This window comes from Patella vulgata, chromosome 2 (genome assembly GCF_932274485.2).
Source record: "Patella vulgata chromosome 2, xgPatVulg1.2, whole genome shotgun sequence".
Lineage (NCBI taxonomy): Eukaryota > Metazoa > Mollusca > Gastropoda > Patellidae > Patella > Patella vulgata.
In genome coordinates, this window is record NC_065880.2 from 56,249,691 (window position 1) to 56,266,310 (window position 16,620).

Sequence of the window (16,620 nt, forward strand, 5' to 3'; positions counted from 1 at the left end):
GGAAGTTACGGTCCGATATGCGCGAATATCGAAAGGAACCGAGATCTTTGTGTTATAAACATACATTTCAAGTTTCAACAAAATCAGATAAAAATTGTGACGTCTATAGGGTCCAACAACTTGATATACCATATTTTTACGCTATTTGAAAACGATGGGCGGCCATTTTGTTTGTCAGTTTTGGGCCGATTTTTACGAAATTCGAACTCAGCCGTCCTTAGGGTTTAACGGTGATATAAAAATACGTTTTTTTAAATCGGATAAAAATTATGACCACTATAGGGTCCACAAGCTAAAAACGTGATTTTTCGTACAATCAGGGGCCATAATTCAGGAAGTTACGTTCCGATATGCGCGAATATCAAAAGAAACTGAGATCTTAGGGTGATAAACATATATTTCAAGTTTCATTGAAATCGGATAAAAGTTGTGACCTGTAGTCTGTTCACAACCAATTGTGGACGGACGAAGACAATATACCTCCACATGAAAATGTGGGCGTATAAAAACATGTACTAGTAACAATGATAAATGTGTATTAATTTCAAATCCAAAAGACTTTTAAAAGTGAACATAAACATGGTGTGTAAAAATTGTTGAAAATCAATAGGCTTCTTTGGCTCAGGACCATAAATGTAGTCGATTGGATAAAAACTGTTGCCTCTAGAGCATCCACAAGCAATTGTGAACGACGGACAGATGGATTTTACTATGTGATCTATCTACAGAGTTATGGCCCTTGATCATTTTAATTTTTATCAAGGGATGTTTATGGACATGAGATGAAGAATCCGAGATCTTTGGGATATAAACATATATTTTAAGTTCCATCAAAATCTAATAAAAATTGAGACCTCGAGAGTTTCCACAAGCTAAATCAGGGGCCATAATCCATGAAGTAACATTCCGATACATGCCAATGAAAGGAACTGAGATCTTTGGGATATAAACACATTTTAAGTTTCATCAAAATCGGATAAAACTTGTGACGTCTTAAAGCGTCCACAACCTTGGTATTACATGCTTTTACACTATTTACATAAATGGGAGCAGCCATTTTGACGGGTAGTTTCTGTCAGATTTTCACGAAATTTGAACTCGCCCATAATTATGGTGTAACAGGTGATATGAACGTTTTTTTTTTTTAATATAAAACCAGTCACCTCTAGAGGGTCCATAAGCTATACGTTTGATGGTCTCCACTACAGGAAGATCTTACCAGTTGTAGGTCTTTTGACCCTATGACGTCAGACATTTGATTAACCAATCAGCGTTGATGTTTCAAGTGAGTATTTGGAAATACAACTTTTGCTTTGTCTTCGCTGTGAATGTCTATCTACAATCACTCAAATCAACCAGAAGGCAGATTATAACTCTTCCAGATCCTAGTGTAGTGAAGGCAAGCAAAACGAAATTTTGAACTATAAACGAAATGAAATAGGATCTGTGTTTTACAGATTGGGCGTTTAAAAAGTAAGATACTATTTTGATAGAAATGATGGGCTAGGGTAAGAGCACAGGAATCTTGGTCAGAATGTTCAGAGTTTGAATCCCTTTGTGGATCAAGAAGAACTCTGAATATGATGAAGAGTAAGCTGAAGCACTCCCTGGCATTTCATGCATACCTATAAACATTCATTAACGTTATGGTAGTCTCAAAATAGCTGAAGTACTGTGTTGATGGGTTCAACTTCTGCCATGTCTAAGACATTAGAAAGTAATGTGACCTTACATGATCTTGCGTTTGATCAATTTGAATAATTTTGGGACTAACATGTTTTTTGGGGGGTATACTACTATTTACTGTTTATAGTCCGAGAGTCTTTATTTGGCTTTTAATCTGGAATATTATAAATGTAATACAAGACTAAATACTGCTCAGGAATTGCAGGAATGTAATCTGAAGTAGGCTACTAGTGTTGAAAGAGCGAGAAATGGGGTTTAACATCCACTTGATTTAATGACAGACCTTCTGATTCAATGCACACGTTTTGTTAACCATTCATACCACCCCCACCCCCCGCGCAAAGTCTCTAATAATAAACAAAACTGTAGGGTTTTTTTTAAAAGAAAAAAAAATGTATTGATGAAATAGAACTGGACATTTCTTTGGCACATTTAAAGCAAAACCACATCACATACAACATCTGATATTATGGCAATAAAAGAAATAACAATAAAAAGGAATGTAATAGCTACAACTAGATAGATTGTATATTACAACATGTAGCCATAAGAAAGAAAAAACAAATTTAATACTGTTAATTATTATGAAATGCATTACTTGGACTAGCTAAAAATAAGATTCAGTTATTGGGATTTATATTTGTTGCATAGCATCTTTCTAGCACATACTTTACATACACAAGCTCATACAAAAATGTTTGAAATTTACCCTTGCTTTAAACTGTTCTAAAAACTACTAACCACAATGACACCAAAATACAAATTTGTCTATATTTTGTGCTCTACTGTACTTTTATTACATTGATAGGGAATGGGATTAAATATTTTTAAATGCAGACATTGATAAAGAGCAGAACAAAATTTTGATTTTTATCACACTTCTATTTTCAATGTTCCTAAATTTGAAAGGAAATTTAGATCATAAAATATTGATAGTAAGACATTTTATTTGAAGTTTATAATATTCACTCCTTATGATTTTACATGTTACAAAAATACACAGTATTCGTTCATTAGCAAGAGATCTCAAATTGCTCTGATTTGTTACTAACAAGTTTATTTTTCTCTCCAGTTGTTGTGGAATTTACAATTATAATTTGATTATAAATGGTCATATTGTAGAAATGATTAGAAATCCTGTAATCTATAAGTATTGATTGGATCACTTTATGACTATTATACTGTCTCTATAGATAGACCATGTTAGTAATTAGATCTCTTCACCGAAAGCCAAGACAACATCAGCCAGAATGGAGAGAGAAATGGGGTTTAACAGCGACTTGACACAAACTAGGTCATTTCGGAATTAACATATACAATTTAATGGTACACCTTAATCTTTGAGATGTGTTTCTGCATTCTACAAAATGTTCCACCTTCCAGCATTATGTATCTGTTTAAACAGGAATTAATCTAGAAATCTGTACCAAATATTTTGTATAAGCTTAAATATGCAAAGTATTTACCTGTCAAAAACAGAAGATGCTTACCTATAGTTTTTGTGGAAGATTTTTGTATTCCCTACTTCCATCTCTGTATCTATTATTCTTTCAGTATGTCCAGCATTTTACAATTATGATTAACTTGTTAATCAATATTTCAAGAACTAAACATAAATTCTCTTTATAACATAATATTAACAGTTAACATATATTGCACAATAATTTTTTGGGGAATGAAATATAAACATATATTGAATAGATTATAAGGCAATATATAGAATATTTGGAAAACATGTAAACTTTGTAATGAATTTCACACATCACAATTAATAAAGAGAATGATATAATAAATAACATGTAAAATTAATAATACTAATATCTGAGAGTTGTTTGAAAATAAAAAATATGCCAAATGTTCCTAAACTGCAGAAATGTCTTAATCAAAACTTCAGATTCATTATAACTTCTGAGATGTATTCCTAATTGTGTCAAATTGAAAAACAGTAAAGCTCACACAAAATGTTTTTATTAAACATAAAAAGATAGTTAAAGAATGTCTGACGATGGGTTTAAATCATAGAATGTTGGATACTAGACAGATTTATTATACTGAAGAATTTGCAGTTTGCTAGTGATGTCTGAAAAACAATCCAATTTCAATCTGATTAAAATACAGATCTATATTTGTTCCTTTTTTTTATGCTTTCGATGGCCTCCTCAACAGACCATTTCATTGGCTAATCCCTCACATCAACCAGAATGCGGGTTATATAACAACTCTTCCAGATCCTAGTGTAGTAAAGACAAGTAAAACTAAATTTTGAACTATAAAAAACAAAAAGAAATAGGATCTGTGTTTTAATCAGATTGAATCTAATTTATGAATTATTTGTAATGTAAGAGTGTATGTACATTACATACATTAAAGAAATCTAATATCTCATAATTATCATGTTCTATATCTGTATATACTTCACTTTATTATAAAGTACAGAACATATAAATCTACATTTCCTGTATAAACAATTTGCATACATACAAGAATGTATGATATATAGCAATTTGATCAGAGCACTTTTAGAAAATACACAAGAGACAATAAAATGATTAATTTGTATAGTTTTTCAATTGATTATCATCACCTGCCATTATTCCTCAAATTCAAACTAACATCAGACTTCAATAAAATAACCTTTCTATTATTTGTCTAACTCCAAGGTTTTAAATAAACACTAACTCTCTGACTCATGGTATTTAGTGATTGAACTGGAAATACAGAGATTAGATAATCCTAGCTGAGAGAGACGTTGCTTAGTAATAAACAATAACTGTATTCCATAGAATTGTGTGCTGCGCATAACAATTATTAGCCCTAATCATCACCTGGGATTATGGCTCTAAGTGCATGTATATCCTGTTAGTACAGAAAATTGGTGCAAGATTAATGAATCAAATATATAACGACAAGTAAAAGTTTACAGTTTGATTCTAGATTATAAGTAAACCTGTGTTTCATAAAAGCTGCCCTTATCTATAGTAAGGCTCAAGAGACAAAATTCTTGTTAGTCACAGCATTGCTCCAGTAACTTTATTTGGGAGTAAAAAGCATACCCTGGGAATTTGCTCCACATGTACCAGACCACTAGTGTTAAAGATCATTTATATTGATCATAAAGTCAGCTGCATGAAGACCCTGACCAAAATATCCTACAATTAATTGAATTTGGAACTATAACTGGTTATATTTTCGGGTTGGTATGCATAGAAATGTAACCAAAATTCTACTGGGCATCTAATATTCTATTTTCAAGCCATATATCACAAATTTCGTTTGTATATTTGGAGCATTAATTTTAACATCCAACATCCTTGTCATTTTGGCTATCCAACAGATATAGATTACCACTTACCAGATATATTTGAGATTCTATAAACTAAGTAGACATTCTATGGTGAATGCTACCTTGATCTAGTATTTCTAATACTAATTAAACATATAAATAAATAATTATAGTACATATTTGATTTGAAAAAAGAAAAAGTCAATAAAAAAAAAATTGATATTACAGTAGAATCTGTATGAGCAGCCACTCCTATTCAGCGACATCTCCTTGTAAGCGGTCACGATAAATTCCCCCACGTAAAAATTCTATTGTTTCATCTCTTTATTCAACGGTCACTATTTTACTAATAAATTTAACAAAACATCGCCCATTCAACGCCCATTGTTGAATGATAGCATCTTGTCGTTCTTCATAACACCTCCGCTAATCCTGTGACTAGTAGTTAATTAACTGGACCCCCACTGATCAGGTAAAAAGAAATGTGAAAATAACAATAAACCCGGGATTATCTGTTAATTAATCTTTTGTTTTATTAAAACGACTAACCTGATCATTGTTTTCACGCGTAACGACACATTATTTGATACTGATTGAAGCCGAGTTTTGTCACGATCATCTAGTATCTCTTTTCCATTGCCACTTTGTTGTTAAACAGACGTTTTAGCGCCTCCTATAATATTACACCCCATGTAAATCAGTGACAAAGCAGCGATGTTTTTTTGTCCATGTGCTTTTTTTGATAAAATAAAATTAATTCATCGATTTTCTTCACAAAAATGGATAAATATTATCGAATGCATCACAATGGTAGACAGTAGTATCGAAGGTTGGTACAGAATGACAAGTTTACAGAAGTTATGTCCGAGATTTGAGTAAAGAATTTTCGTTCGGCACAAGATTCAGCGACGGTCAAATTTACCGACACAAGTATTGATGTTTGCTTCCAATGCACCCAAGCATAATATTTAATTGATGTCAGCACAAACGCACCAAGATTTTTTTAAGAGGCCACTCCTGTTAAGCGGTCAGTCATGAAAATTCCCTTGGGTGGCTGCTTAATACAGATTCTACTGTATTGGTATTTAAATTTTTATATGTGTCTAATAATGAGATCTAATATGACTAGTTAATTGATTATTATAACAAATTATTTCAACCTCTGAGTAACATTGGCTAGAGCTACAGCAAAGGCTTGTATAGTAGAGAATGGATATTGGAAGTCCAGTGTGTAAGCGTTACTGTCAATTCTACCAAACTGCATTACCTGTAAAACATTACAAATGACATTATCTTTATTACACGTTATCCTACAATACATAAAATATATAGAAATGGAGTTGTGGCTCTCTTTTTGGTGGGAAATTTGGTTAAATGCTCTTTTATTTTATTTATATATCATGTTTCCTCCGTTACTGACACTAGTACCCAGATATTGGATAAATTTCAGTTTTACAACTTCTGTAGTTTAAATCACCACATCTATTGACTACTTTGAGCGCCATTTAGCAATTGACATACGTAATAAAGACAAAAACATAATATGGAAAACAATTACTATTTTAATTAAAGCAACATTTCGTTGAGGGTTCTCTCAACGCTGAGAAATCCCTCAATGAAACGTCGCTTTAATTAAAATAGTAATTGTCTTCAGTTCCATATTATGTTTTTGTGTTTATCTATTAACTACTTGTCAAATTTGAAGGTAGTGCCATCTAGTGTCCTATACACAAATGGCTGACCTAACATCAAAATCTGTAAGCTTACAGCTGTTAATTAAACTGGGCAGGGGTGGGTTGGATGGGGTAAACTGGGCATATCATAATACACTAATATCGCAAATTCAGTCTCAAAATTGAAATCTCCCGTCATTTTCAGGTGCAAACCCTATTTTCCAAAATTTTCTTGGGAGAGAGCACCCTAGACCCTTCTACAGAAGCCCCATCGGCGCTTTCCCACCCCCACCCCCAACAATTTTGGGATAGCTACAGGCCTGCTGGGTACACAATCAGTAGACTGTGGTACTTGATAAGAGTTAAATTAATGACTGTTTTTTAAGAATAATTAATGATTGATTTTTAAGAATAATTAACGAGGTGTTGGCCTTTGATCACTGCTAAGTCCATGAAAACGCACACACCTTCTACGGTTTATATGCATCAAAAGGATGTACATCCTGTCTATTTATTTCCATCAATACATATGTGTTTATATCTTTATAAAGTCTCATAAACAATATGGTAGTACAGAAAATGTGTTCCTATGAGGATCTAGCTTTATATTTCATGATACTGGTACATTGTACTTACTTGTTTACCCCGAAATTCTATTTGGAAATTCTTTGCTGATTCTTGTGTTACCCGTCCTCCAAAGTCTAGCTGATATACTTGACTGTTCTCATTCCATAATGGTGCTTTATTATGCATCACAAATTGTTGAAAGCAACCAGCATTTCCATTTCCTTTAACACGCCGTATCTATAAAAAAAAAAAGATGTATCATACATGTAACATTTTTATTCAACCCTATATGCCTATACATTAAATGAAATGTTTCTGAAATGGAAATATAAAAGTATCCATTCAAGTTTCTTTCAATCTCCAGCTTGATGGTTATTGAAGTTAGCAAGAACACTGTCAAAAGGCCTAATTTTTTATAATCTTAAATATGTTATAGGGCACCTTATTGCACTACTTCCATCTTCTCTAGTTTGGAAAGTGCAGAAAAGTAAAGAGTTAACCCCATTTTATTCATATTAGAATACTGGTATTTAACTGAGATTTTAAGTAAAAAAAAAGGTTAGTGTGCAGGTAATACTCTGAATATTACACTACATTGATCAATTCATCCAATTTAGTTCGGACCCCATACTAATCATCTACAAAGAAATGTAGCATCTAAAATAAATTCAAATATGTGAGACAGTGGATGAACAATGGAGACGACAACAACATTACTTTTGGTTTTTCAGGACAGATTTTTTTCTAAATTTAAATATTACATCTATAGATTAAGAAAATGTTGGGATATATCCATATTGCCTTGAATGTCAACTTTCATTGCCAACTAGAGGATGTCCAGTTGCTAGCCGAAACACATCAGATCCTGCTCTTTTAAATATTAGTTATATGATCAAATTTAGAAAAGACTGTGAAAAACATCCCGTTTTATACACCTTAAAAAGAAGAGATTTGCCAAGAGAATGGTATTGATTTTTTCATGAATAATACGAGGGTAAAGTTGACAGGATCTGAAGTAAACATAGTCTAATTCATGAACCATAAGAACCCTATCATTTATAGATGTAATTCCAATAATATTGCAGCATTAGAGTTTAGACATCCAGGAGATTTCCAGGCGACTCCATTTAAATATCCCTTAATCAATTCCGCCACATACAATGATAGAAAAGATGCCAATTTCTTCAGACTTCCATCATATCAGAATACATTTGTTCTAGTCTAATGCATCATGTACATCAGGCTCCTGCAATAGTCAAGGGTACAGAGCTCTAATGTAGTTCCTTTGATGTTACTCTGTACCAATCAATCCAAAAAAAAAAGAACAATATCGATTTTTGTCACGATCATATAGTATCTATTTTCTACTTGCACAATCAAAGCCAATTTTTGTCACGGTCATATAAAATCTATTTTCTGTTGCCACCATGTTGCAGAAACATAAGTTTTATCCCCCCCCCCCTCCCCTCCTAAAATTACATGGTGTTACATCTCAGAACATCGCTGAAAAATGCAGTGATAGTTTTTTTAAAATGTGCTTTTTTTGTTAAGAGGTCAGAGTGGTTGCTTAATACAGATTGTACATATTACACTACTTGATGCTAATCATGGTTAGTAACAGACCCACCGCATTTTATAGATCACTATATGCAATTTCAGTCAAAAGTTCTTCAAGCTTGAAGGTTATCTTGAATCTTACTTCATACATGAACTAACAAAAGAAATGATAAATAACCTAACCTACTAAGTGGTTGATCTGTACGCAGCCCTTATATAGATCTCTGTTTGGCTTGTTATTTGTACGTCTATCGAAAGAAAATTATTTCCCGACTATTACTCGGTATTGCCGCGTTAAAATTGTAAATAAGGTGCGTTAATTAACAAGGTTGAAAAACTGTCTGAGAGGTGAGTTCATTAACGCTAGGGGTGAAAAACTGTGCAACGGTGCATTTTCTGTAGAGGTGTGTTAATTAACCGACCGGTAAAAAATGAATGTCAATGGTGTGTATTGTTTAATTGGCGTGTTTTCTGGCTAGTTGCGATAACTGCACCAAAAGTAGTATAATCAAGGACCAATAGGCTTTATCTGACACGTACGTATTAAATAAAAATTGGGGAAGTAAAACTGTTTTACCGTACGATTTCATTCGACCGTGTGTTTTACGCAGGTCTTTGTATAATTAAAGACAGGTCTTTAGATAGGCGTGTGTGCTCGCTATGATCTACGTTTCTCTTATGCGTCTTTTGTATTGCGTACCATATATTATAAAGTTGCATTTAATGAAATCAAAATATGGACCATAATCTATCGTATACGGAAAGGCGAATGCAATGTCGTCATTTATAAATACCCAGACGTCAGCGCCCAATTTGAATATCCACGGGAATATAGAGAGTAAATCCAGCAAAAACTATTTTTTCTACAACTGAAATATATTTCTGCTTTATTACTAAAAAGACGCGCACTCACCGTTTCATATTTATTAAATACTACGTACGACACAACCAACCGAACAGTGGTAATTCCCACACAAATGATATTTAAACTAAAATTACTTTAGCTTTTCACTAAATGTACATCGCATACAATCCAACGATCCTCATTCCAGAACTTGTAACTTATAATAGCCGTTATTTTTATGCAATTACAGAATTGTCCCGTGATATAACATATCAAAGAAACATATACGCCTGAATTGTCACGTAATCATTTTTCGTGGCTTGTATTCTATTGTTACGACTATACCTGGCGTTTATACTGCGTACCATATCGTCACGCTAGTTATAGATGAAGTTGCATTTAATAAAAACAAAAATATTGACCTTATTCTATCGCACAAAATGCAAGGTCGTCATTTATAGATATCGAACAGGTAGGCCCCAATTTGAATATACCCGGGTATATAGCGAATAAGCCAAATTTGGCGTATGTAAATATACTGATTCTCGTAAATAGTAAATATACTTCTCGTAAATATACTTATTTCGTCTTTCGACAAGTTATTATTTGTGTCTTCAAATTTGTACTATATAACCGGATTGCTGATCAAAAAAATAATATAATTCAAATGTCAACCCAACCATTTCAGACTTTGTGTCTCACCGTTTCACGCATAGTCCGTGCATGGCACGGTGTCGGCAGTCTCCTTGATCAAGTAACAATTCTATTTATACATGTAAAGGCGTGCACGAGCTTATTCGCACGTATTGGAAAACTATTCTGTTGCTTTATTTGAGAAGATACTGATATTAATCTATAAAATTTGTCAATTTTTTCTTTGAAAATTCTGATAAATCGGTAGCTTTTCGGGAAGCGTTGATCATATCGCGTACACTGTTTGTGTATTGCATGTTTTTTTTATAATAGCTGAAAGAACATATAGCTCGTTAAATAGATGAACAGCCCAACGAAGATTCGAAACAAACAGCATTGTAATTTTATGCAAAAATACATTATCCTGTTCCCCAATCCAATTTGATTTGATTAAACTTCACATTTCATTTAGACCTTAGACAATTACGTTTCCAACTGGTACGGAGTAGTAATTCAAATTTATTATTATCATCGGAGAGATGTTTTTGCAAATAAAGGGGACAAAGCAATATTAATACTATAAATCGAAATTTTCTTACTGTTATACACTGTTAGAATTTTTGGGTCGGACCGACCAAATAATATTGGGTCAAAGGCATCCGACCCAAAATATACTAGTCAGAAATTTTAGGTCAACCATTTTGACCCAATAATATTGGGTCAATGGCATCCGACCTAAAATATACTTGTCAGAAATTTTGGGTCAAACATTTTGACCCAAAATTATCATGTCGCCACATCTTTTGGTGGCTACCCAACCCAATCTCTTTGGGTTAAAATCTTGGTGATTAGAATTTTTGGACGTCCGACCCAAAAATTACTGGTCAGAAATTTTGGGTCAGCCATTTTGACCCAAAAATATCATGTCGCCACTCTTTTGGGTTGCTAGCCGACCCAATCACCTTCGGTTAAAGTTAGCACCTGTAGGCCTATTGACGTCATTATAGATGACATCAGTGATTAAAATTAATAAAATCGACGCCATGTTAAATGTTTTAATACGCCGTTATGTTATCTATCATTATAATCATAGTTTTTCTTGCAAATCTATGTAATATTCGTAGGTGAGTATTTTGTCATTATCTGTCAAAGTTTCATTCAAAATCATATTCATTGTTTCAAACTTGATCTTGACCATGCGATGCATAGGCTAACCTCACCTGTACGCTTTCACAATTAATTGTTGTGTCTGTTAAGATTTATTTAATGAAAGCCGTGAACGACCTAAGAGAATATAGACGACCTTTTCACGGTTATTCAATTACTGAATTAGTTAACGTCATCTTCAACACGGTAGGCTATCTGAAATGAATAGCCTCACTCACTGGGCCTAGCAAATAAATAGAAATAATTATCTTCTTAATCTTAGCAAGTATCATCCATTGAGCTGTTTCAAAGATTGAGCACTTTTTGGGCCCCTTATATTTATTTCAATGCTTTTATTTTTGATTCAAACATTAGACCACCGATAGGACTAGTATGAATGAGTAAGAAAAGTTATATTACTTCTTTTATCCATTTTCAGACCAAGACTCTAAGAGCCTGAAGAGGTGGATGGTGAAGTAGCCTGCTCCTTAACGCGAGGATGACCCGGGTCGCCATCATCGCCACCACAGCCTTACTTGCATTTGCATCTGACGGCGACTACCAATACCAGTGTTCCAGCATTCCAAGTGATTATTACCGAGCCTATACCATAGTTAGACCACCTAAAGCACATTATTAAGAGGAAGCTACCGTGTCCTATATAATATTTTCACATATTGAAATTAAAAATTTTTCTGTCTTTTTCCTGTTTCAGTCTTGTGATTTAACTTCAACCCAAGGCCGCTCATCACATTTTGCATTTCTGGAAACACAAATGTCACCTACGAAGAGCGACCAATCACAATTTCGACCCAACAAAAATGGGTCAAATCCGACCCAAGAAATTTAGGTCCCTTTAACCCAATAATTTTAAGTCATTGCGACCCAAATTTATTGGGTCAAAGTGACCCAAAAATATTTTTTGGGTCGGTCATGTCTGTATCCAATACTCTTGGGTCGGATTTGACCCATATTTTTGGGGTCTATTCGAACCAATCCTTCTAACAGTGTACATATATAAAAGGAACAAAATTGGTGCCAGTCATTATCACATATGTGATAGAATTTATTAAACACGCTCCAAATATTATTTTATCACAGAGATCATTGCTACGATAGATGCGTAATCAATGTTTCAACAATCGGAAGTGACAAACGCAAAAGGAAAACACGATTTATCCCTCTATATAACTGACTGGAGTGACAAGTTATAACAGATGCATGGGCGATATTGATACACTATATATTATTATAGTGCGCCCTTCCATGTAACTCAATTGTTTAGGGACACTTTACAAAGTGACAATTTAATCATATTAAAAAAACTCAAGATTATGGACAGGTAGTGTCTATTAAAAGCCCATTTAAATAACAGTGTTTTAATAGTTTTAGACATAAATTACCTTATTTTTCATATTGCACGATTTTTTAAGTTAACGAAAACAGTCAATTAATAAATCTATAAATAAAATTAACAACCGTAATTCAGACAGCAACTTCTAATACACATTTTGGTTGAAATAAATGATCCATGTAGCTTGTTAATTAGTTTATGACCCCAATCAAGTATCAAAACACCACATTTGTTACGTAACACCTATCACTGTAACCCAGGTATCGTTTAATCTTGTGTATCTAGCACTAATTTCTTTCACATTCGTTTAATATCCAATCTTTGTTTAAAATCAACATAAATCGTTTAATTTGTACTTCTGTCCAGTTTAAAGCTGACCATTCAATTTTGATGAGTGTCCAATTTACAAGTGTTTAATTTCTCAATCATTGTTAAAAAATAAACAACCCAATTGATTAATGATGTATAATGATTAATTTTTGAACAGTGATCAGGAAATTAAATACTTGTAAATTGAACACTCATTATCAAAATTAATCAGTCAGCTTTAAACTGGACACATGTACAAATTAAACGATTTATGGGTTGTGAGATCTTTGGGTTATAAGCATACATTTCAAGTTTAAACCAGATGGGATAAAAATAGTGACCTCTACAGTGTTCACAAGCTAAAAACGTGATTTTTCGTACAATCAGGGGCCATAATCCATGAAGTTACGGTCCGATACATGCCAATATCAAAAGGAACCGAGATCTCCGGGTGATAAACCTATATTTCAAGTTTCATTGAAATCGAATAAAAATTGTGACCTGTAGACTGTTCACAAACAATTGTGGACGGACAGACAAACAGGGGCGACGACAATATACGTCCACATGAAAATGTGGGCGTATAAAAAAGGACCTTGCATGAATGTTTCATTGCTAAATTGATAAACTGGTGCTGCTATTTTATACAGATTAACAGGCTAATTAACCTACATTCTTTTCAGCGTTTTGCATACAGAATGGTTTGTCGGAAAAATTTCAAAGTATAGTTAACAAGCCAACAGTGAGGCTGATGTCCCCCGTCAAAATCCCAAAATAAATAGATGATACATATTATATTAATTAATTGCACATTTAATTTTTTCAGAAGTATCAAGCAATCAAACTACACTCTATATAAGATAGAATCAAGATTATCTTGTCCCAAAGCATCGACCAATGAAATTGATTCGCTCTGCTTAGCTTTAGCTCGAAATGTTAATCATTGAACTCAGTCAAGACTTAATGAACATCTACATCAAGTTTAAACATTCTACCTCAATCAAAAGCAGAGTTGTTCTGTTCCAAAGTCTTGACGAATCAAATTGCTGATAATAATATAATGAATCTATATTCAGAGTTTCATCGCTCTCACTTCATTATAACCAAAGTTATTGTGCCCCAAAGCATCAACCAATCAGATTGCTTATCTCTGCTTACTGTAAGCAGACAATGTTCATCATCGAACTCCATCAAGGCATTCACCTAATAAACACCTACACCAAGTTTGAACATTCTAGCTCAATTAGAAGGTGAGTTATTGTGTTCCAAAAAATGCGACGGACAGACAGACGGACGAACCCATTTTAATAGTCCCCTGCTTTCTTAGAATGGCAGGGGACAATTATAAAATGGATGTACCAATAAAGGGCATTTGCAAAAGCAGCCATGGTGAGTATAGCTCTTTAAATTCTAGTAGAATGGGCTATTAGTATTAATTTTCGTCATTCAAATTATATGTCTGACCTGGTTATGTTTAGTTTGAAAAAATATATCATTTATCCATGATACAAAAAATACCTATTCAGAATAGACTAGTATAACACTGGAGGATTAAGAACAACACTGTATCTATTTTATCATCTTTAGTCAAATCAATAAGAAAATTCAAACACATACGTCCAGAAATCAATATTCAATGAAAAAAAAAATAATCAAGAATGTGCAGATCTTAATAAAACAGGTAAGCAGGAAAATTAATTTTACGGCAAAAACTTTTTCTAATTTTCCAAAACATCTATAAACAGTCGATACAGTTATTTCTGTTCGTAACATCTTTGCATTTTTTATTGAGATTTCCTATTTCTTCCAAGATAAGTCTACTGTATAGATTTTACTTCTGAGCTGGTTTGACATTTAAATTTTCTTATTTTGTAGAATAAGTATGACAACATGCACAACATGCACAAAGTGTGGAAATATGCCCACACAGCAGCTATGTCTAAAAAAAAGATATTCATAGATAATAGGTTGCCCCGTGCAGTGAAAATTTTCTCTACTGAAAGTTGAACTCGACACGGCAAATGTGCACGCTTCAGTGGCTTGTCTTGAAGTGATTTCTGGCTAGTCACACAGTACGATAAAACTTGTATGAGTCTATAAATAGCCATCACATGTGAAATTCTCTACACATCTATCAATTATTACAGCTGTAAAAAATCTATTATTATTGAAGATTCTGAATAGCAGTAATATTTAACTTTTTGGTTATTACGGCAGCTTTAGAAATTACATTCGTTTTATTTTTTAAATTGCTTTATTATTAACTATACCGTTAGGAGCAACATCGTTTGGTTTAGTACAAATAATATCTCTGAAACACTCGGGTTAAAAGAGAACATGATACTAGCAGTAGTTTCATTTTACTTTTACAAGGTTCTTAAAACAATTGTTGAGTTGCCTAACGTGCATGTTTCTAAATTCAATTTCTTATTCCAGCTTTCTGTTATGTTTTGTAAAAAAGTAGTCTTGATTACCATGGCCTGTCATTCAGAGATGTTATGGCCGACACTTGTAACCATTTTTCAGTCAATGTCCACTGAAGCCAATGTCAGGCGCTAGCGTTGATGATTTGGTTAGCGACTACAATGACAAAATGAGTAATCTTCTCGATGATCTCGCCCCGCTTAAAACCAAAGTTTTACAAGACAAACCGCGTGCCCCATGGCACAATGACGTCATTCACCTCCACAAGGTTGAACTGCGGCGCCTGGAACGGAAGTTCAAGGCCAATCCCTGAGAAATCAACCGACAGATTTTCCATGACAAGCGGTCGGCACATAATCGCCTAACGGCAGATACCCATAATTCGTATCACCGCAACAAGATCCAGAACGCCAATCAGAAGCAACTCTTCCAAATTATTGATGACATTATTGGCGAAAAGAAGTCATTGGCTGCTACTTTACCAATCCACACAGATCCACAGGCACTAGCACAATCGTTCTCGGATTTCTTCACACAAAAAGTTCGAATGCTACGAAATTCACTGGACTCCATACCAAGTCAATATGTTTTTAATGATTGTGATCTTGGACATTCTTTTACACATTTTACTCATGTAACCGAACCCAGTCTATTGCGTCTTGTCTCAACAATGAACTCCAAGTCCTGCTCACTTGATCCGTTTCCCACGTGACTAGGCACTTGAAATTGTGTATTCAACATTTTCAACACGTCATTTGATAACGGGCAGTTTCCTTGCGAATTTAAACATGCCATGTGTTTGGCCATTACTGAAAAAGCCAGGTTTGGATTCTAATGTACTGAAAAATTATCGTCCAGTTTCGAACTGTCCTTTTGGTGGCAAACTCATTGAAAAATGTGTAGCCAATGATCTAGATAACTATCTCAGGGAGTTTTCTTTATATTCAAAATCCCAGTCCGCCTATAGAAAGTACCACAGCACCGAGTCTGCTTTACTCAAGGTACATGATGATATCATGCTAGCCCTGTGTTGATGATATTCGTGCGTGGATGCTTGCTAACAAACTGGTACTTAATGATGGTAAAACTGAAGTCATACATTTAATGATGGTAAAACTGAAGTCATACATTTTCATTCTAAGTA

At 33.8% G+C, this 16,620-nt stretch overlaps 1 protein-coding gene across 1 annotated transcript in view; it reads right to left on the minus strand.

Annotated features, from left to right (window-relative positions):
* Window positions 1–1,818: 1,818 nt before the first annotated feature.
* Window positions 1,819–16,620, minus strand: part of LOC126811157 (tubby-related protein 4) — a 321,131-nt gene continuing 306,329 nt past the window's right edge. Inside the window, exons 13-14 of the mRNA XM_050536678.2 lie at window positions 7,279–7,446; window positions 1,819–6,236 (exon numbers count right to left, since the gene is read on the minus strand). Coding sequence (XP_050392635.1) covers window positions 6,120–6,236; window positions 7,279–7,446 — 285 coding nt within the window. The 3' untranslated portion in view covers window positions 1,819–6,119. The remainder of the gene's footprint in view (window positions 6,237–7,278; window positions 7,447–16,620) is intronic.